General features: G+C 47.7%; 1 protein-coding gene and 1 long non-coding RNA gene across 4 annotated transcripts in view; one reads left to right on the top strand and one right to left on the bottom strand.

Annotated features, from left to right (window-relative positions):
• CUX1 (cut like homeobox 1) overlaps positions 1 to 22,214 on the top strand; it is a 382,370-nt gene that overhangs the window by 349,378 nt on the left and 10,778 nt on the right. For all 3 annotated transcript variants that reach the window (XM_037880469.2, XM_043531065.1, XM_043531064.1), the window contains exons 15-20: positions 1,471 to 1,607; positions 2,644 to 2,710; positions 4,947 to 5,062; positions 5,629 to 5,745; positions 9,937 to 10,020; positions 12,272 to 12,328. In XM_037880469.2, the coding sequence (XP_037736397.1) occupies positions 1,471 to 1,607; positions 2,644 to 2,710; positions 4,947 to 5,062; positions 5,629 to 5,745; positions 9,937 to 10,020; positions 12,272 to 12,328 (578 nt within the window). The remainder of the gene's footprint in view (positions 1 to 1,470; positions 1,608 to 2,643; positions 2,711 to 4,946; positions 5,063 to 5,628; positions 5,746 to 9,936; positions 10,021 to 12,271; positions 12,329 to 22,214) is intronic.
• LOC119563883 overlaps positions 1 to 22,214 on the bottom strand; it is a 126,050-nt gene that overhangs the window by 37,500 nt on the left and 66,336 nt on the right. Inside the window, exon 3 of the long non-coding RNA XR_005222638.2 lies at positions 21,556 to 21,601. This is a non-coding gene — a long non-coding RNA (uncharacterized LOC119563883). The remainder of the gene's footprint in view (positions 1 to 21,555; positions 21,602 to 22,214) is intronic.

Consider the following 22,214-nt stretch of genomic DNA (forward strand, 5'->3'; position numbering starts at 1 on the left):
AACGAAAATAAGCTTTTATTGCTGCTTATTCCTGCAGAGCCAGCCCAGCTCAGAAATGGGGAGCTTGTGTACATCAGCAGAATTGGTTGGCAAGTTCCAATCGGTGACATGTGTGGAAACCCCCGTAGACAGTGTTGTTTTCCAGGCTTGACCCAGGGCAACCATTTAACCTGCAGCTGCTTTAACTGGTTACAATCAGTAAGAAAGACCCTAGCCTGACTCTCAAATCCCTGGCTAAGTTTTGTTGTTACTTGTGAACTGAGCGCATTTGATCTGGAAACACTGAGAGATCAAAAACGTGAAGCCCCACTCTGCCATTTTCACAGCCTCACTTTCAGAACTGCACGTGGGTGATTTTGAGATTCCTGAGCAAAAGGAACAAAAACATTTTCATCTTAGACGCATAATAGGGATGGGTCTGAACCAGAACGCCACATCCAAACTCTCCGGAACTGTGCGGAAGTTCTGATCAGGTTCCATGCATTATAGTGGAGGAGCCTGTCTACTTAGCCTAAATTAAGCCCTTAATGTGTTTCGCCAGTGGAATAAGCTACTTGAGCAATACTGACAGAAATTCTCACCTGAGAGCAGACAGTACTGAGCACATGCAGGAAGTCATTTTTTTGCTGAGCTTCCACTGTATTGAGTTCCAGAGCCCCAGATATAATGCACAAGCCCTGGCTCTTGCAAATGGGATGTTGTGCAGCTCTTAGGCTAAATGCCTTTTATAGCCCCTGCCATTCATAACTGAACTCAGATGGCCACTGTGCAAGACCAAAACAGGGCTGCGTTGCCCCAGCTCATTGTGCCCAGCATGTGGCTGTGGCTGGGCGTGTAGCATGCATTGGGCACCTCTGCAGAAAGCTGTTTGGCGGCACTGTTATCAATCGTTTACACTGCACCGGCACCCCAAGGATCTGTATGGGTAGGTTCCTCCCTCATAAGCCTGTCGAATCCGAAGGGACTAACAGGACAATGCAACAGGGTTGCTAGTACATCATTTAGGGTTCTGGGTCTCATGATGTAAAACCTTCCTTCTTCCCCACAGCATGGTCTGTTTTTTGAAATGAGAGAGGTGGAGGAGAGTGCTGGCCATTCAGAAAGCTACAGAACTTTCTGTACCCTTCAGAAATAACCATGACAGAGAATCAGGCAACACATGGGAGTAGATAATCTGAAATCAGATCAATGAAATGAATGTGCAGGGATGGTCAGTTCACAGGAACAGATGATTCTATCTGCAGCACTCGGTCGAAAGCTGTGTCAGGTGTGGTAAAGTACAGCCCCAGGATGAAACCTGGTTACCTGAGGAGGCTCCTGACACCATGTTAGGCAGCTGAATTTGCATATTTCTTCTAGAGCAGCAGATGCTGCATGCATCAGACCAAAGGGGAGCTGGGTGGGATGAAAAGGGAGTTAGGTCGAGGCCCTCCACGCTGACCAACCAGTTTCGCTGGCTTTGTTTTTCAGCACGCTGTGCTGAGCTGCAGATCCAGTTCACTGAAGCCGTTTCTACGGTTGCTGATCAGAAAGAGCTCATCACCAACCTGGAGCGTGACCTCAGCACTATCCAGTCCATGTCTTCGATGCATCGCCCTGATGCTGAGGTAATTCCAAAGGTTTCCTTTCAGTTGCTGACCCATTGATTACAAAAGCTTTATTTGCATTCAGTTCCTTTTCCTCTCCCCCACTTCTCTGCCTTCCAGCCCTTCTCCTTCCCCTTCTACTATTCCAGATACCGTACATCCCTCAAAATCTTCTCCATCATCCCACTCCCATCATCCTTAAAAACCTCTGTGCTACTCCAAGCTAGGCTCTCAGTTCTTCATTCTCTCTGCTGAGTTAACTGATCTATAAAAATATTTCCTGCTCTAGTTTCCCTAGGCCCCAGAATTCATCTCTGCCTCCTTACGCCCAACTCTAGAGTGTTCCCATTCCTCACAAGAGTTGAGGGCCACCACGAGGACCCTGGAGGGGTTGGCAAACCTTCTGAGAAGGATTTCAGCAATGATGGGGAAGCCTGCTGGGAAAACAGAAAGGAGGAACTTAAACCAAAATTTATCCTAACATTAAGAAAAGGTTCAGGTTTGAGATTTGGACAGAGGTGCCTTTTTCCTTGTTCGGCCCACCCTTATTGGGCTTGACACGTTAGAGCCATGTTTGCTCTCCAGATTTCCATTCTGTTGTTTTCCTCACCCCAGACTCCAGTTCTCCCTGAGCTCTCTCAGATGCTTCTGGCGTCTGTTGTTTCAGAGTCTGCCTGCATTCTGCTTCTTTGCACATTTATATTCAGGCCTTTTAGGTGGGTTGAAACTTCATGCTGCTGGCTGGACTGAAGCACTGGGTACAGCCAACCGGAGTCAATGCAATGAAAATGTCCCTGGGGAAGGATATCAGAACTTTGACCATCGTCATTGCCACAGTTCAGCCCATGAACTTCGTAATGTGTTGCCCTCGTTCCCAGAATATGGAAAAGCATAATCTTAAAACCACCACCAAAGAACCTGGTATGGGCCACAAGTGGGACAGGAGAATGCGTTTGATGAACTATTGCTCTGATCGGGTGTGGGGTTTCCTCACCTTCAGACCTGTGCTACTCACCTACACTAAGAGTTCCTATTCACATCTGATTTCTCCACCCAGGGTGCTGCTGTTCACAGTCTAGAGACGATTCCAGACCCCATTAAGGAAGCTACAGCCCTCTTTTATGGTAAGAGCCTGGACTGAGTCCAGGTCGTGCTTTGCTGTTTGGTAGCTATGTGTTCCAGGGAGTTCAGCACAGACACCGGGGCTTTACATACTATCCATGGAGTCCATACACCAGACACTGAACTTGCTGAGTACCTAACTGGGTTGCATTTGTAAGTAGTAAGTTAACCATGCAAGGGAAGCAGCTGTGTTATGGGAGATCCAGTTGAAGGGTGTGCTGAGGTTTGCTGAGGCACTCTACTGCGGACAGCTGGTGGGGATTCTCCGTTACCTTAATGGTCAGGACCTGTGCTTTCAGAGCTGAAAAATCCATTCTATCCTGACGCTCAAGGTGGCCATGGTGTGCAACATAACAGCCATTAATTCCGAAGTAGGCATAGAGGTTTTATTAAACTCTCCTTGGGCCTGGTTTTCAGGAGTGTTGAGCACCTCCATCTCCTGTTAGCTTCTGGGAGATCAAAATCAACCCTTGTTAGCCATTGTTCCTCAGCAAGTTCCTCCATCCTTTTGCTGCAGAAGAGATTCACCTGCATGCAGAGGTTCATTCCCACCCTGTCACTAATTTATTGTAGCAGATTTGTCTTGTTGAAGAACAAATGCTGACAGTCTTGGGAAGGGGTTTAAGCAAGAATACTTGCTTGCTTGGTTTTCACTGTGCAGAGTCACTGACTGTTGCTTCTTCTGATATTTTCTCCCTAAAGTACAGCCCTAGACAATACAGCAGATCAGCTTCCCCCTGTAGCCGCTCCACTGTTCCTTTCACATACACATAGAATTCAGACTGAAACTAAAATACCCCGCGCTTCCACTTTTGATCATTCCACAGTGAATCCCCTCCAGAGCCAGAGAGCTAAATGTTTCCTTTACATTTGCTGTTCGCTGCAAGGGCTGTGGGAGAAAATGAATCAAATAAATGATGACTGTTGGCTCCACTGGAAAAGAACCCATTTCCTTTCCTTTTTGTTTAGAAAGGTTTTTAAGTAGAATGATAAACAATTTCATGGCAACGGTTCCACCAAGCAAAAACAACCTGAAGCCACCCATCCTGCTGCTATGAATAGCTCCACTGTGTAGACTTCGCTGCCTTCTAGGACATATTTATCTTCTGCTGTCCTGTGTAAACCCCTAGAGATGCCTGACTGCATTCACAAGGCCAGTGGCGGGGACAGCCATCCAGTGGGGTTACGTAGTCATGAGAGTTCTGACCCCAGTCACAGCCAGGCATGTTCCAGGCAGCTTCATGATGCAGTTCCCAGTTCCCGGCGTAGGAAATAAACAGTTGTTTTAGCCCAGCAAGCAACCAATGAATTTTTGAAGAGCGATGAAACAGAGGCACTTTGTTAGGCTAAGGTGAAAAAAATAAAGTGGTTGGCGCCATTTCACAGGCTTTGGAAAGGGACAGAGAAGGGGCTGAAGAGACCTTTGCCAGTGTCTCCACTACTGCAAAACCTGCCCCAGGAGGGGAGTCAGTGCAGCCCAGAAAGTGGGAGAGATTCACTGGATAGGGAGTGTGACCAGCCCAGCCGGGGATTGCTGGGAACCAGCACATTGTGAGCAGGTGCTGCGGGCAAGTGACAGTGCCTTCTCTCCTAACAGGGCCAATGGGGTTGCCTTGGGGAACATTTCCCCCTAAGGTGTGTAGAGATTAGTTGGCCCCAGACAATAGGGATAATAACACCTACCGCCTGGGGAGAGTTAAGTTTTGATTAATCACTAGAGCTGGGCAGGGAACAGTAATTCCCTTTCCCAGAGGATTTTTAATGTTCAAAATTTGGTTTCATTCCAATTTGCAATGGAAAAAAAATGTTCAAAGTTCTCCGGGAAATGGAATTACCATTCTCCACCCAGCTCGACTGGGAGTCCCGGCTCCAGGTCTGCCTGTGGGGGCTTCCCAGGAGCAGGGCACCCTAGGAGCCTGAGAGCCGGGGCTGCTGGGGACTGGGGCAGGGCAGCTGATAGGAAACTGGGCAGGTTTTTATTGGAACCCTGCCGGTTTCCAGAGGAATTTTGTAAAAATTGAACAATCTCTGCAAAACATTTCAATTTCAGTGAATTGGCAAATTCTGAGAGAAAAGAACGTTTTGTCTAAGTTTTTCCATCCAGCTGCATTAAATAGCCATCAGTGAAGTCCTTTGAACCCTCCGGTGGAGGGTGCCATAGAAGTGCCATGTGTTATTTATCTTCCTTGAATGTCTGCTGACTGAGGATGGTCTCTCACGGTTAGCTCTGCTTCCTAGGTTATCCTCCATCACCTCCCAGCACTCCACTTCCTGAGGGGCAGATGGATTCTCTGCTGTCCATCATCTCTAGTCAGAGGGAACGCTTCCGTACAAGGAACCAAGAATTAGAAGCGGTATGTTAGGCTGCTTACAAAGACCTGACTTTGGAATGCTGGACCTGGGTTCTATCCCTATCTCTGCCACTGGTCTGCTGGGTGACCTTGGGCAAGTCACAGCCCCTCTCTGCCCCAGTTTCCCCATCTGTAGAACGGGGATAATGATACTGACCTCCTTTGTGAAACACTTGGAGATCTACTGATGACAAGTGCTACATAAGAGCTAGGGATTAATATTATGGTAAAAAGACACTCCCAGCCATGCATTTCTGGGCAGTTATTGCACTTCTTAGGTTTGAAGTCCATTAGGACTGTGTTGAACCCCAAGCTAGAGTAGTTCTCTCTCCCTGTTTTTGTTTACAGTCATTCATTTTGATCTGTGGTTGGAGGGACCCTCCTTGGAGGTAAACCCTTTGCTGATTGTATCTGTTCTTTGTCTCTGCTGTACTCAGCCCAGCAACTTATACAGTGCTTGGAAGGGGGTTTTATTTCTGCCACAGGACAAGTTAGGTCACCAGTTCCCTTCCCAAAGAATCTGCAAACCCTGGGCCCCCAGCTAGCAGCATTTGTTCTGTGTGTTGCAGGAGAACCGCATGATGCAGCACACAATGCAGGCTCTCCAAAGTGAACTGGACAACATGAGAGCTGATAATATCAAGCTATATGAAAAGATCAAGTTCCTCCAGAGCTACCCTGGCCGGGTGAGTGCAGAGCCTGTCTCCATCTCAGCTGTTGTCCCTTGGAGGCTAATGCTTCCCCATTCTGGGAGATCCACTGCACGTACTGGGGAACTGGAAAATACATGTAACTGTCTTTGTTCATTTGCAAAGGACTAAGTCGGTTAGGATGACACTGAATCTTTTCACTCAAACCTGCTTAACCCATGCCTAAAACCACCATCAGACCACAGTAATTGCCTATCCTGCCTGTCCAGTTCCTAGGCTTTGGGTAGTCCAAACTTTCCATGACTGGGGACACCTATATAATGCCATAATACTGTCTGTAGGTCACCTTATCCTTTTTGTGTGGAGTAGCTTGATAGAAAGTTGCCCCTATAAATCCTACATGCAAGACTCAGAATCATACAAATTGGAGATGGAAAAGATCTACAATATCAGGCCACTTGGGCCATCTCCCTGCTACTTCAGGATTGTCCTCTCCACCTTAGGTCACACACACACACACACACACCCCAACTCCCTCCCGTATAATTGCTAATGTCTAGTTTTAAACATCTCACTAATGGAGCTACCCTCTGAGGCCAAGAGTTGGCCTTTCCTGCCAGAAGGAGCCAGTGCAATATGCTTTGATGTTCACACACTTGTTCTCCACCTGCAGGGTCATGGTTGCTCCTGACTGGCCTGGCACCAAGGAGTTAAAACAAATAACTCCTGAAATTATTCAGAGTCTGAGAAATAATTCAGCCGGTGTCAAAAAGTGACTCACTCTTGCGTCCCACCGCATGTAAGAGTTGTACTGAGGAATTTAACAAAGAGATTTATGTGGCACGTGTTCCCTATCACAGAACAATATGCTCATTCAACTCACTGATCTCTGGAACTGTGGAGTGGCGACCTCTGAGATTACAGTTCGTGACAAAAGGCTTTGTTCCCTGTGCATTAGTCACCAGTTTTCTGCGCTTTCCCCTGCACGCTACGTCAGAGTGGCAACTGATTTCCGTTCTTCATGTGCAATTGCAAGTGATGACGGGTGACAGACAGAGAGAGAATCACCCCTCTCCTGCTATCCTGAACTAGAAACTCTGTAGTGCCTCTTTCTGAATCCCTTCTGGCCAGCAGGGAGAGCTCCTCTCCTTCACAAGGTGCTAGCCACTGACCTTTCCTAGTACAGAATGTACCAGCAATCCTGTGGGTCTGTCATACTCAAAAGTGGAGAGGCTAAAGCACGTAACAAGAGAGAATAAGCCTCTCAGTAATACACAAACATAAAACAAAGGCGTAAAGGTGTACACGGCCACACAGTACTCAAACATCGCTGCTCAAGCAATACTCAACCATCATCTCCCCTCCTTGTTGCTTGCTAGAATGTCTGATGTATGAGGACTTTCTCCCTTGGCACACAGGTGGGATTTTAATACGCAGAAATCTCCCTCCATGCCAGTGGTCAGAGACCCTCTCACAACTGTTAAGAAAACTGCGTAAGCTCACATTTGAAGAGTTTTCATTGTAGCTGTGTCTTCAAGCTGCAATGTCCAGTTATGTCCAAACCTTATGTGATAGCTCTAAAAAGAAACTAGATACACTGTAGGAAAGCTGTCCTAAAAATCCGCTTCCTGTCCTGACCTGCTGGGTGGTGGTGATCTCTGCTGTGCTACAGATGCTGTGTTTCACCCCAGAGGTGGCTGCATTTCAGTAGTGGGTGAACTGAATCCATTTTATGGATCAATATCTTAAATTTCTTTGGGATCCTTCTGGAGGAAGGTTCTATATATATTAAAGACCTAACCCTGGGCATCTCTTCTTCTTCTCATAAGGGACGAACTGGGTTGGGCCTTATGTTGTTATGTTTACTTTTCCTATTAAAATGGAAGAGTGTATCTCTGTATTTACTACACCAGAATATCATCCTCATTGTACAAGGAGCACTGTATCATGTATAGCAAACCACCATGGAGGGTGACAACATAGAGAACCTAATGAGACATGTGACTGGTTAAAAATAATAATCAAAGACCATAAAATAAGGCATGCATATAATGAATACATGAGCCCTAAACTGGGACCTAATCTAAGCCAAGGACTCTGAGATGCAGTGGCCTTTGTATCATATTCCAGAGAACAGGGGCATATTCACTAAAGTTTATTCAACTTGGGATTTACCCTGCTGAGAAGGAACCACAAGATCATGGCTGGATGACTGGGCAGAACAACAAGGAACATGTAGTAATGAGACTTGAAAGACATCTTAAAGGTCAACATCATAATTTTAAAATCGTGATGATGACAAAGACATTGCAGAGATGGAAAAATAGGGGACAGCTGGCTAATAGCAGCATTGTAAATATGATGCACCCTCATAATTAAAGCTTGAGGCAGGCAGATATGGAATCATAAGACACCAATGCATAAATAGAACAAGTTGACAGAGCACCAAACTCCAGCACCCTAGGGGATTCTACATTTTTTAGTTGCTGTGTTTTAAGCCTACTTAAACCCCAAGTGGCAAAGAAACAAGTGGGAAAATCCAAAAGCAAGAGCAGCAAATCGGACCCAAGCATGAAAAGTTAGCACCAAATCAGTAAATCTGCACATACCAATTCTTGGAAATTATTATCCATTCAGACATGCCGTGAGATCCAATGCATTGTACTGACTCTGTGTCCACACTATGCACTGTTTGTATGAGCTAAAACGCTTTGGAGGAGGTCATTGTTTTACCCGAGTACATCCAATGTTGTCAGGGAATTTGGGGAGGAATCAGTAAGTGGGCTTGGAATCTGGATGATATTTCAATAAGTTGGAACACAGTTTGCAGACTTGTAGCCTCACGTAGGGCTTTCAAGAAGTGCTCATTGTTAGTTCAATCCAGAGCCGGCTATAAGGTTATGAAATGGGAACTTCCATACTGGGAGAAACTTGAGATCAGGATGTAGCTTACTTGAGAACATAACTTGCTTAAATAAGATCTACATCTCTCACCCCCTTTCAGGAGGTTTTCACAATTTCCCTTGCCCTTTTGTCCGCTAATAGATGTGTGTTTAAATAGTGTTTTCCTCCCTCCAAGCCCCTCTCCCTCTCTCTCCTGATCCGTCAGGGATATTATGCTGGAGTTGTGACATCCTAAGCATTCCATGGCAAGAACATTCTGTGGTGTTGCAAACAGATAATTCTGACTTTGTTGTTCGATCATGCAGCTGAGGAGGTGGGCGGTGTAATATGAAGCTGTTATTTACCTAAAACAGGAGCAAAGGAAACACAAAACTGCTGGTTAAATGAAAAGGTTTTGTTTAAATGGCCTTTTCTGCTTTGCTTGAGTGTGCAAGACCAACTTTGGAGCACTGATCAACTCTGCCATAGGACTGAGTTTTTACCCTGTGCACAGACTTGCACAGGCTACCACCATCTGTGCAGTTGAGCAGGGATTGTCTGGGGTGATGGGAGTGGGGCTTGGAGTCGGGAGACTTGGATTCTAGTCTTGATTCCCCATTGCCTAGTCACTCCTACCTGTGCAAGGAGTTGTGCTCCTGAGTAGGAAGCATTTTACACCCACTCTGCACTGGGGTCAGTGACTATCACCAGGGGCAAGGCAGGGGAGAATCAAGCCCTCTCTGCATAACCTTGGGCAAGTCACTTGATGTCTCCATGCCTTGGTTTCCTCGTTTGTAAAGTGGGGATAAGATCACCCAAGCCCTTTGAGGTGTCAGTGTCCCAATATAACTATTGCTAGAAGGACCACCAAATGCAGAATCCGCTCTGCAGTGGCTCAGTGTTCCATCCCAGCATCCAATTCCTGTGGTTCTGCCTAAAGGAATGAACCATACATTTATGGGGTAGGATGCTGAATCCACTTAAAACCTTCTCAGAGTGATAAAGTCTCTTTTGAGCTCTCCAGCCCCAATGTGTGCGGGCGTGTGCGCAAAGGGCAGAAACTTGGTGGAATGCCCTTAATTAATTAAGGTGCCCCTTTTAATTACAAAAATAAATTAGGGTGAGCAAAGAACGTTGCCTGGCTAAGTCTTCCACTTCCCCATTGCTTGGGAATGAATGTAGAGTCCATGGCTCACCCCAGAACTGGAGATCTCCAGTGGGTGAATGGTGCTGCAGGGAGCCATCTGCTCCCAGGAAAGGACGGCGCAGAGAGTAACTCTTGTGCCGCCCAGCCCAGCTGTCAGCAGAGGCGAAGGAAGCTAACTTCTTGTTTGATTCCTGTAGGGTGGCAGCAGTGACGACACGGAGCTCCGCTACTCCACCCAGTACGAAGAGCGCCTGGACCCCTTCTCCTCTTTCAGCAGGAAGGTACGGAAAGCCAGAGGGGTTCTCTGCTCCCGAGGGCCAAGTCTGGCAAGGGGCTGAGTTGCCTTCCCCTCCCCTCCCCTCCCCATGAAGACCATGAGGGTTGGGCGCACGGAGCACCTCACTAGATTGGGTCCTAAATGATTAGCACACCAGAATATTTTGACATTTAGTATCTTAGTTAAGTGTGTGTGTGGGGGGTGTCTCTCTCACGCTCTCTCACTCTTCACGTTCCCTCCAAACTCCTCCTCTCCTTGCCTCCCCCCCAAGAGTTAACAGCGGGTAGCTCCGTTCCAGGGGACTGGCGTGCACAGGACACGCATGTCCCACAGCACTTCGTGGGCAGCTCAGTGCATGGGCCTACACGTCTTCTCATGTGGGGCTCTTTTGAAGCTGGTAGCTGAAGAGCAACACCGGGACTTTGAAAGTCTCATTCTAATTCATAACCATAGACAGCCCGTCGTCACAGAACGGCTTTGGGGAAAAGTGGGTGGGTGGGTGGGGGTGGTGCTCCCCTAGTAAACTCCCTGAAGCTGGATCACAGCTTTGTCTCCCATCCTGTATTGATCCGTAGCCTAAGCATGACAAAGGGGCACTGCTGTATGTTTCGTGGCTGCTGTAATGTTCTTGCCCAGCCTGTGCTGGTGGAAGAGATGTCTTGGTGCATGGGAAGGGAAGAGGCCCCTGGCTAGCCGCAAGAACCATGGAGCAGGCTTCCTTACCCAGGCCTGTCTGTGTTCCCAGCTGGCTGGTCTGGGCCTATCAGTGAGGGAAATGCCTTCCAGGGTGATGAACCAGGCAGTTAGAAAACGGGGTGTTGCTCTACTGGGTCCACTATAGAGAGACATTTAAAATGGCATTTTTCCATTCAAGCAAAAGTTTTCACACACATAACCCTCACCACCCCCAAACTTCTTAGACTGAAGGAGTTCTTTGGTTTGGGGGGTTTTTTTGTGGGGGGGGGGGAGGGAATTATTTCACAATCCCAGGGCCAAATACAGCTTGGAGTACGCACATGGACCTGTTGTGGGGGTTCCCAAGCCAGTTTCAGCACTGATGAAGCAGGGTGGGTGTTAGATGCTGTGTGTAACTTGGACCAAGCTGTTGGATGCAAAACAAGAGTAACCTACCAGCAAGGGGGTGTAGCTAGAACAGCAGCTAACAAGAGGGTGTAAGATAAATCTAGCCACCCTCATGCACTTCACCTTGTACTTAGACCATCCCCAAGCCTCCTGGGGGCCCAGTTCCATTCTGCTGTAGGAAGGACAGCCCCCATTGGCTCCAATAGGAGTTGTGCCTTCTCACTCCAGTGCTGAATTTTACGCCAGACAAAATCCCCAAATGCTATAGGCTGCATCTCTCCTGCAAACACTCTGAATGGAAGATCAGCGTGAATTGCATGACTTAGCCACTTGCGTCTGATGGGTTACACACATCACCCCTGAGTATGGCCCATTCTCTAGAATTCAGTCTTGCATTTAGCTTGCTGCCCAATGCCAGCCAAAACCTCTCCTGTTCTCCAGCTGGATGGAGCATTCTGTCCGCTGGGATGCTTGGGAGCAGGCTGAGGACTGGGATTCCACACCCAGAGCATTGCCGACCATGGGGTATGGAAGAAATTGCCTTGTGCTCACTCAGTCTCTCTGTACAACCAGCACCTGTCAGTTCATGCAGGGTCACTGTTCATCCTGCTGTTTTAATCTTAAAAAGTCCTTTCCATATTCCTCCCTCCCAGCACCCTGGCAGGAAGGCAGGGCAGTGGTATTTATCCCCATTTTACAGATGGGGAAGCTGAAGCAGAGGTTGAGCCTTGGGCCTGACCATTGAAGGAGTCAGGGTGATAACGCAGTAGCTCCAGGCTCCCAGATGTGCATTGAGACTACCTCTCTGCTCCACAGCTGCATGGCCCAAATGCCAATGGCAGCAGAGTAATACTGATTGGGAAAATTGAGCACTAAATAATCACAGTAACAAGGTGGAAAGAAACCCTTTGACCCTTCTGGACCCTTTGTGAAGAGGCAGGTAGTAGCTGACATCTGGACATCAAACCGCTAGAGTAAGAACATTGGGGAGGGGTAGATTTGGGAGTAGAGGGCAGTTAATCTTGGCCTACCACTTACATCCCTCCCTTCCATGAGAGGTAGGAAGTGCTGCTTGGTTTTTTTGGCATGCAACAAGCCTCCCCTATATTTCTCCAAACCTAAAATGAGCACTTCTAGCCCCAAATGAAACCTCTTGTGCCATTTACTTTCAGGAACGCCAGAGGAAATATCTGAGCCTCAGTCCTTGGGATAAAGCCACCCTCAGTATGGTAAGTGCTGGCAGGTCACCTACAGTACATAATTCTCTGTCTCCATTTGTTGCTCTCCTCATGCCAAAGAGTTTGTTGGTCTCTTTGCTTTCAACAAGGACCTTCCTTCTTCAGAAATTGCCAAACCTCACACCCTCCTGTGTACAGGGTTGCACACTTTCAGATCCTTCACAGAATTTTCCTTTCTGGGTTTGCTGATTGCCATTCAAGCCAGCATTGCCCCCCTCTGATCCTGTGGCAGAGCTACAAATCATGCTGTACTTGTGACATCCTAGTTTCAGACACAATGGCACCAGGCTGATGTCCCAAATACAGAACTAGGACTTCTCTGCAGCCGGTTCTTGCATGGGAAGATGAGCTGTGAAGGAAACTATTTTTTTAAGCACAAATACTTTCACTCTTAGCAAAGGGACCTCTGAAAAGTAGCAGCCAAGTACATTTTCTTCTAGTTATAAACATTTATCTCATGTCAAATATGCTCCGCCCACCTCCTGTTTTCTGAGCCCTTGAGCACTGGATCCCAGCTCAGTGTGCTCAGAGTGGATCATTTTACGTATGTTTTGTTGACACCACTTGGACCTCACGAGTTAATAAGGACAGACAGTCGCTTCTTCCACTCTTAACTCTCCTACTGAGTCTTTGCAAATGGTTCCACTTCAGAAGAGGAGATAAGGACAAATGTTTCCTCTCTTGCTGTCCCTTCATCAGGGTGTTTGCATCACAGCTGACTGGATTCCAGAATGGCTGAGGGGGCAAAGCTCAGACCCAGCCCATGGCCACATGACTCACATGACATGGTGTCCTGAACCGGGGTAGGAGGGGGGCAGATGGTTAGCTTGCATTGGCGTTCATTTAAGAGAATGTTCTTTTAGAACGGTTTGGCTTTTTCCCTTGACATCAGTTAAAGGTGACTTGCAGAAGGTGGTGTGTAGTGCACAAAAGGTGGTGTGTAGTGCACAAAAGGTGGTGTGTTGCCGGGGGAGTGTACAGGGAAGATGTCTCCTTTCTGCTGCTGTATAATGGATTATGGAGGCCTCAGTGGTTATTTTAAAAATCTGCTTGTTTTCTGCTCTTCAGTTCTTTGTTACCCTGCTTTTCCTGGAAGACTCGGGACAACTGGACACTTACTAGAAGGGGGAAATCCCAAGTACCAAGGAAGTGAAACTGGAATAATTGAGAGGGGAAGAGATTTTTAGGCACTGTTTAAAAGTCTTAGGCCCAGATTCTCCTCTGCAGCTGAGAAGCACACAGCATGCCTTGGCAAGAGCGGTGAAGTTGGCTTTAAAGCCTCCTTTTATACTCCCCTGGTCCTGGGTCTCAGTGAGGCCGACTGGTCCCCCACTGTAAGTTGGGGCATCCCTCCTGCTGCTCTAAATTGCACCAGCAACCAACAGCCCTAAAGGGGATGCTAGGGCCGCTGGGGATCAGCAGCGCGTCTGGACACCTTAGCCACACCCTCTTTTCCTTGGTCACACCCCTTCCGCCAACCACAGCAGGGGTGGGGAATAGTGGCAGCAGAGGAGCCATTATGCCTACACCAGCTCTGCACCACTGATGACGCCCCTGCGCAAGGAGGGTCGTCTTGAATCTGACTAGAGCAACGTTAGGGCCCTTTGATCTGCAGGGCCGGGGGGACAAAAGCAGGATCCAGGCCTTTGTTTTTGTCAACGTCTAGTGAGCTCATATGCTAGGAAGGAGAGATTCAACCGCCCATCCGCCCCCGCCCATCAGTTAAGGGCTAAGAAAGCTCCTACCCGTTCTCTTGTCCTATGGCAAAACAAGAGGAGAAGACTTGACATGCGTGATATTCCTGAGCTGAAAAACTTCCAAGTCTCCTTCATCCACAGTAAGTCAGCAGGAAGTTCCCACCCCCACCCCTATACACACAAACTCTGGCTCCAGCACAGATGCTTTCTACAGACGTGCTGCTGGGGGGGGGGAATAATTTCCCCTGGCTCCTTGCCCTGTGATCAGTCATTCCCTGACATTACAAGCACTATAATACGTCACCTGTTAGAGCACCTTCCAGCTGAGGAGCCAAAAGCATCTGACAAACGCCAGTCGCTTGAAGGCCATGACTTCACTGCCAGAAACAGCGTTGCTTTTACAGCAAGATGGCTAACGGGAGCCAGCTGTCTCGCTGTAAAATCCTCGTGCTCAAGGCAAAGAGGTTTTTACCTTGCTGTAAGTAGGCGAGTTCAGCTCCATGAGGGGGCACGTTGTTGACCTCATCGAGCCACATCAAGGTAAAAACTACTTTTGTCCTGTCTCCACTAGGATTTTACGGCGAGGTGACTCACCCGTGTTAGCTGTCTTGCTGTACAAACACCCCTTTCTGGCAGCAAAAACATAGCCTTGGCTTCAGAATACCCTGTCCTGTTACATGCATGTAACACTCCTGAGTGTGACACAGGAGGAAACTGAGCAGAGGGCCTGGTTTTCGAAAGATTGGGTGTGCAATGGCACGTGCAGCGCTAGCTCTCATTTGCAGATGCAACAGCTGTTTTATGCCTACCAGGCCAGATTCAGGCTGATCCTTGTGTAGGTTGACTGTGCCTTGCTGGGTGGGAAAAGGTGAGGTCATAGCCCTTGCCCAGGTCCTTGAGTGAGCAGAACTGGGCTGCCACTGAGGGGCTTTACAACCTAGTACAAGGTGTGCTCTCTGGGAGGCGTTGCGTCTCCCTGACACTATTGCTTGGAACTGGCGCTGGGGCATTTGCCACTCCACACTTCCTGCAATGCAGGTCCGCACTTACCGGGCACCGTTTTTCTTTAATAGAGGGGGACTGGTCTGTGTTCAGTGGCAACATACTGTAGATCACTGCATGTGCACAGGGATGACTGTTCTGGGGCAAAAAGAAAAGGAGGACTTGTGGCACCTTAGAGACTAACCAATTTATTTGAGCATAAGCTTTCGTGAGCTACAGCTCACGTCATCGGATGCAGCTCACTTCAACGGATGCTGTAGCTCACGAAAGCTTATGCTCAAATAAATTGGTTAGTCTCTAAGGTGCCACAAGTCCTCCTTTTCTTTTTGCGAATACAGACTAACACGGCTGCTACTCTGTTCTGGGGCAATAGATTGTCTGGTTCCATTGTGCCTTTAACTCTGTTTGAGGGGCAGGATTTGCTAAATGTGTAGTTGGCTTGTAGGTTTCCTCAGCGCTTCAGAGATGCAAAGAGAACAGCTGCAGTAACTAATGTAGCAAGGTTATACTGTACTTAGAGACTGACACAAAAGAGAGATTACAGGGGCTGGTTATGAGGCTAAGATTTACAAAGCTGATTTAGGGGATTTGGAGACCATTCCCATGAAGACTATTGGGAACTGTGTGCCTAAATCCCTTGTGGCTTTCCAAATCTCTACCTAAAAGTAGAGCATTTTTACCTGGAATTCCTGCAGGTGCCAAAACTCATTCCCATGGCCGGCTTTATGTATTTCTAACAAACTGCAGCTGCATATTTACAGACATAACAGCCAGAAATGGGAATTGTCAGCATCTGCTCCTACCACCTGAGCTAAACAGGGGATGCCTGTAACTGTAAGTAAGTAGCAGGCTGTTATAGTTGCTGGGACTAGCCACTAGTTGTCATCTCACTCACTAAGGGCTCTTCTATACAAACAGGAGGAGGCAAGCGGGGGTGTAAATTGAACTCACTGATAGTCCGTATGCACCATGCTGCTGTGCACTAGAAGTTCCCTCCTGCACTTTGAGCTGCACCACTTTGAAACAGGAACTGTTCGTGCAGACAAATCCTAAGGCAGCATACGCCACCACAACGTAACGGGATGCTTTTTGAGCCCAGACGCAATTATCATATTCCCCGTGAGCTGCTCAGAAGTGTCCTCGAACCGGGCAGCATCAGCGTGCATCAACTATTCTTAGAAGTGTGGGCATCAGGCAGAGTGCCAGCAGAATGGAAAGATGGCATGAGAGTGGCCCTGTACAAGGGCAAAGGATCTCGCACTGAGTGTGGCAACTACAGGCTGATCTCATTGTTATTGGTCCCTGGAAAAGTCTTTGCTCACGTTCTGCTTGGTAGGATGCAGCTGCTCCTAGACAGACATCATCATCCACAGCAAACAAGTTTCACTGTTGGACGATCGACCATGGATACTGTCCTTATTCTCCGGCTTCTGGCTGAGCTGCACTGAGAATCAACTGCTCTCTTCATGTGGCATATATTGATGTCAAAGCAGCTTTTGATTGATGGGTCAGCACTTTGGCTCGCACTGAAAGGAGCTGGTGTTCCAGATAATTCTGCTAAATCTTCACACCGGTACCAGTGTAACTGTGCACGTTGGTTCATGGGTTTCGCCGCATTCCTACACAACCTCAGGTATGCAGCTGGGATGCATTCTCGCCCCAACACTAGTCTGTCGAGCTATCTACTGGATATTAGGACATGCTGCTCCGTACATCGGAATCAAGGTTGGTCAAGAAGTGCTCACTATGCTTACGATGCCGCCTTGCTTGTGCAGAAGACCGAGAATATCAGCCCTGCCCTCCAAGATCTGCAAGACACTGACTGCACTATGGGGTTGAATGTCTCATGGCAGAAGACAAAGGTCCAGAATATCAGAGTTAGGCCACCAGAACCCCTGGTGCAGGTGGGGTTGACTACCATGGAGAGTGTTGATGAGTTCATCTAAGTAGGCTGTAAGCAAAGTTCAGTCATAGTAAACTGGACATCCTCCAATAACTAGGTCTTACCACCTTCCTGCATGAAACCCATATCTCACTAATGGATGCAAAACCATCTTTGCCCTGAGACAAAGTTCAGGATCTATCAAACCTGTGTACTACCTGTATTGCTACACCAGTCAGAAACTTGGCGCCTCTTATTGATAGACTTGCAGTGGCTAGAGGCATTCCATATGCTATCAGCGCCAAATCTTGCGCATAAAGTGGTTTGACTTTGTGTAAAAGGCCACAATCTCGCAGACATCTGGCCCTCCTTCAGTTGCTCATTATATTCAGCCGCAACTTTGCATGCTCTTTGACCACTTTGCCAGGATGGACAGAGACACACCAGCACACCATGCTCCCAATCTCTCCATAAATGTGCAAAGGGGTGCACACTGTAACCCGACCTGGAGCCATGCACTCAGGGCCGCCCCTACGGGGGGTGCGGGGCCTGGAGCAGATGTGACAAATCCGTCACTTCCAGGACTGACCGTACCAGCCAATCACACCGGCCCATGGGGCCATCCAAGTCATGGGGCCAAGAGCAGTTGCCCCAATTTGCCGAACCCAAGGGATGGCTCTGCATGCACAGGACTGCCCTAGAGATTCATGGGTTTGCAGGATTGATCTAGATCTAGGAAATTCGCTACGTGATGCCTGGAGCAATGCCATCAACCATGGTGACTCTGGCTGGCCCAATGATCCTCAGTAGACTATGCAGATCTGATGATGGTTATGATGGTTTGATATCTGTATTCCACTACTTGCCCTTGTTCCCCTCCGCTTTGGATCATGACTGGATTCACAGAAGAGAAGGAACTGGTATGCACTGCCCCTTATACCCTCAGCACGGAGCGCAAGCAGAGCCAGAGACCAATGGACACAGCTTGCAAAAATTCTCTGGTCTCAGGTGCACAGACTGCATGCGGACCCCACAGTGGACTAGAAATGGGGACCACACATCTCCAGTTACAACAAGGCAAGTAACTTCCTTATCTAGAGGAAATGCATAAAAAATGCAATTGGGCACCAGTAAATACGTTAATCATGGTCAGAAGAAAAATCAATGACTGGAAAAGAGAAAACCAACACCATATAAAGCCACATTAAGAATTTTATTAGAACCATAAAATAGACACATTGTTGGCTTACGCTGTGTGTTGAAAGCAAAAACGCAAACATAAGGGCATTGTCACTACTGGAGAAGAGCCAGGATTGGAATCCCAAATCTCAACACCCAAACTTTATGGGATTTCAAAATCCAAACTCAAGTTTCTTAGCCTGAGCCCAGAGTCTGACACCTCTGAGCAGAATCTCCACTATCCCCCACATCTGGACTTTTGGGCTGTTTGGTGTCAGAAATCCAGACCTGATCCCACCTCTCAATTAGATGGCATGCTATCGGTAGGGATTAAGATTGATGCTGCATCTTCTCAGGGCTACGTGAGTCCCTCGCAAATTTTTGCACTAAATCTCTTTCTAAAGAGGAGGTGATAGTACCTGAATGTTGTTTGAACTCTGTCTCTGGGGACCACCTCCTGAGCTGCTTTCTTGGGCAAAATTCCCATGGACTTCAAGGACAGTTTGTCTGAAAATAATCTCATGATTTCCCACCGGCTGACTCAGCTAGAACATCCATGGGTTAGTCTGTATCCCGGATGAAGTGAGAGAGACTACAAAGCCTGTACAATGCAGTAAATCCCCAGGTCTCTGGCTTTACTGCTGTTTGTAGAACATATTCTAAGTGCCACTGACACTTCTTTCCAAATGATTCAGGGTGATCCTGAACCTGAGTTGCACTGTACATTGCTCTGCGTCTACTCTCTCTAACTCTGTTGGAGAGCCCAATAATTCAGTTTAATTTACTTTTTATCTAGCGTCCTTCACACAAAGCGCCTCTCAATGCTTTACAATGAGAGACTAAATAATGAGCAAACGCCTGGCATAATTGCGTATGCAGAGTGCAAGGCACAGTATGGCAGGAGGAGACCAGCGGGTAAAGGAAGCTGTAATTTCAAAGGGGTAATAATGGACATAAGCATTCTTGTGAACTAATTACAGGGAGGAAAGGGGAATGTGATTTAGCCTTTGCCTGAGGCTAAATCCAAGGGGGGAGGGGTTAAAGGTGAGATATGAGAAGAGTGCACAGCGGAGAACAATGAGGAGGGGAAAATGAATTCCAGAGCATGATGCTTCTAAAATGCAGATAAGCAGAATTCTATCCAGTGTGATGCCTCATAGCCCAGTTCTGCTCTTCACTAACACTCACGCTGGGTAGAGCAGCTTTGGTTATACAGGTTTCCTGCTAAATAACAAGTTTTAAGCACATTTGTTCCTAAAGAAAGAAAAGCAGTGGTTCTGCAAGGTGGAGGTATCCTAGCACTCTCAGCAGGTGCGGTCTCCTCCTGCCAGCCGATGGAGTCAAGAGGAAAATGAATTCTCGTGATGGCCTTCCCCCGTAACACGGATAAGTCTTGTCTAAACTGGGAATTTGACAACAAAATTCTCACTGGTTAGGGAGCACAAGTGTAGACAAGCACCTGCGACTGGATTTGGGATTATACTAATTAAGGTAGGCTCTAAACTAGAGCTGCAGAGGTAACTGGGCACAGTACCATAGGGTACAGGATCCGATTGCTGTTGGGATCCAGAGTGTAATGCCTGGGTGGCTGCAGTGACCTTTGAGAAACATCAAACAGATTAAGATTATTTTGTATTTCCAATGGTGTTAGCCCAGACCCCTGGGATCCTTAGCATTTGGCCCAGAAATTGCCAATTTGCTGTCCTAACTCTGCGTTCTTACACCACCCAGCAGTTGTTGATTTGCACAGAGATGGATCTGATATGGTTGCCAACTGACTTTTCAGCTGGTATCACTAACCATCTGGTGGCCTCTTCGTTATTCAAGCTGCCTTGCAAAACTAAACCTGCTGGCAGATAATCCTCCCTCCCCATCCTGCTTCTTCCCTCAAAGAGAGCTATAAAAACCCTCTCTGGGTATCGAGCAGAGGCCACCGGATGAATGTGTCTGGAATAGTAACGTCTCTGCGACGCAGTGGGAGGAGGTGTGGAGCTGGCAGAGTGGGCTGGAAGGTGCTTCACAACTCAACGCAAGGTGTGTATTTCCATTCTAGCGGCTGAAACCCCTCACAGCGCAGCCTGGGTGTGTTTGGTTTCAGCAGTCAGAACGCATCTAGCTCCTGGATACTTTGCGAGCCGGGAGTTATGTCCATCAGAACAGATCTATTTCATTTGGCTTGTAGGATGCAGCACGTGGAGAGGGAACGGGCTCCCGTTCAGCGGGTATGTGCATGTAGCTCTTTTTAACATCAGCTGGAGTTAGCGAGAAGAACATAGGGCTGTTCCAAATCAAAGGGGTCTGAGGTGGAGCCTCCTTGGGGGAAACGGAGGGCAGAGAACTGGTGCCTTAGTGTCATGTGACTGGCCCGTGGGTGACATCTCTTGCTGTCACTATCAACCTTACTCTCGGAGCCAGATCCTGCTACTTTAGAAATCAATAGCAAAACTCCCACTGCCCTCCCTGAACAAATGTGTTGTCCAAGTTCAAATTTAAATCTTGCTTTTCCCAAGATTTGACTTAAATTTGAGTTTGTGATGTTAGCAGCCTCAGGCACTGGGTTGAGTGTTGTAATGCATTGATAGTCCAGCATGAAAGGGGTTAAGCATCTGGGATTGTTGGCTACAGTACAAAAATATACTGTATTACAAGCAAAACAGTCTTTGCACCATTCGCATAGAATTCAAGCAAATGCCAATATGAATATGGATAAGATGGAATGCTAGCACCCCAGTGAATTGATGCAACTCATTTACAAAAAGCAGACTTAAGGGAGTTATTCCTCTGGATATTTAAGAACATAATCTTGTTTGTTTCAGTAGTGATCTCCATTGCCTAGAGTAGCTGAAAGGACATCAGCAACGAATTGGTTTGGTTGTGGGTTTTGTTTGTTTAATTCCATCCTGTGAAATCCCCTGGTAGAATTTTGGGGGCTTAAATGAGAATTTACTTTTGTCCAGAATTTGTCTCTGCTGTTAAAGCGGAGATAAATTCTGACCCCATGTTTGTAAAACAATTCCATCCTGGATGATGATAGGGGTTTTAGGTTTTCCCTGGCATCCTGAATGTCCCAGAGGAGCGGGCTATGGAGATTTTCCCATTTTAGTCACCAGCTCAGATTTGACCCAGGTCAATAGTGACTGAACATCACTAACACCTGACAGTTGTTTGCTGCTGCTCTCCAAAATGAGCAGTTTGATGGCAACACAGTTTTTGTAAGAACAGGTGTGCATATCACAATTTGCAATGACATCCTGGCCAGGATTCAATGGCCATGGAGGCTGAATCTCCCTCTCATCTCTACCAATGAGCCTGCTGGGTCAAAGTTTAGGCATTTTAGCAGGGCAGTGTAGATGCCCATCCTGGAGATACACAGAGGGGACAGTCTCCAGGGATAACTCCCCTGCACGGATTTCATGTAAAGTATCTAATGTGTATGAATGTCATTATCGGTCGCTTACCTTGAAAAGGCTCAGGTGGGGGCTGCACAGGACCATAGTTCACAACCTGTGATGGGAAAAGGTGAGTGTTAGTTACCCCAGAAAAACCTGGTACAGTGAGCTGCTCATCTTGGATGCTGCTCACCAGCGCGCAGCAGCGGGACGTCTCTGAGGGCCCCAGGTGAGAAATGCCTTCCCACATGCCCACCAGTCTGCAGCTCAGGGACTAACCATGAGACATCAGAAAACAGGGGAAACAAACTATTAACTGGCGAAAAACCAACCTGGTCCTTTGGTAAAGACAGGAGGGGCCTCTTGGGGCATCCTGAACTCCTAATGGCTTGTGTTTTTCTTCAGTGTGAGGGCCAAGGGCTTCCCTCATTGGGCACAGCCCAAGTCAACACAGGGACTGTGAGGACTTCAAAGCACCAGGCTCCATGCGCACTACCCCATTCCCCCTACTGCCCTCTCCAGATGTGCTGGGTATTTAGTCAGGGGATCCATGTAGCCAGTTCGCGGAGCCCTGCTCCTGGTTCCAAACCGTGTCTATGCTACAGCTGCACATGGACTGAGCACGCTTTCCCGCAGTCTGCTCCTTCCACAGCCTCATGCCCGCTGCACTGGTTCTCCCTTCCTTTGGGTCCAAGGCTCTGCAGAGCACAAGGCAGGGGCTGGGCCAT

Source organism: Chelonia mydas, chromosome 17 (assembly GCF_015237465.2).
Source record: "Chelonia mydas isolate rCheMyd1 chromosome 17, rCheMyd1.pri.v2, whole genome shotgun sequence".
Classification (NCBI taxonomy): Eukaryota; Metazoa; Chordata; order Testudines; family Cheloniidae; genus Chelonia; species Chelonia mydas.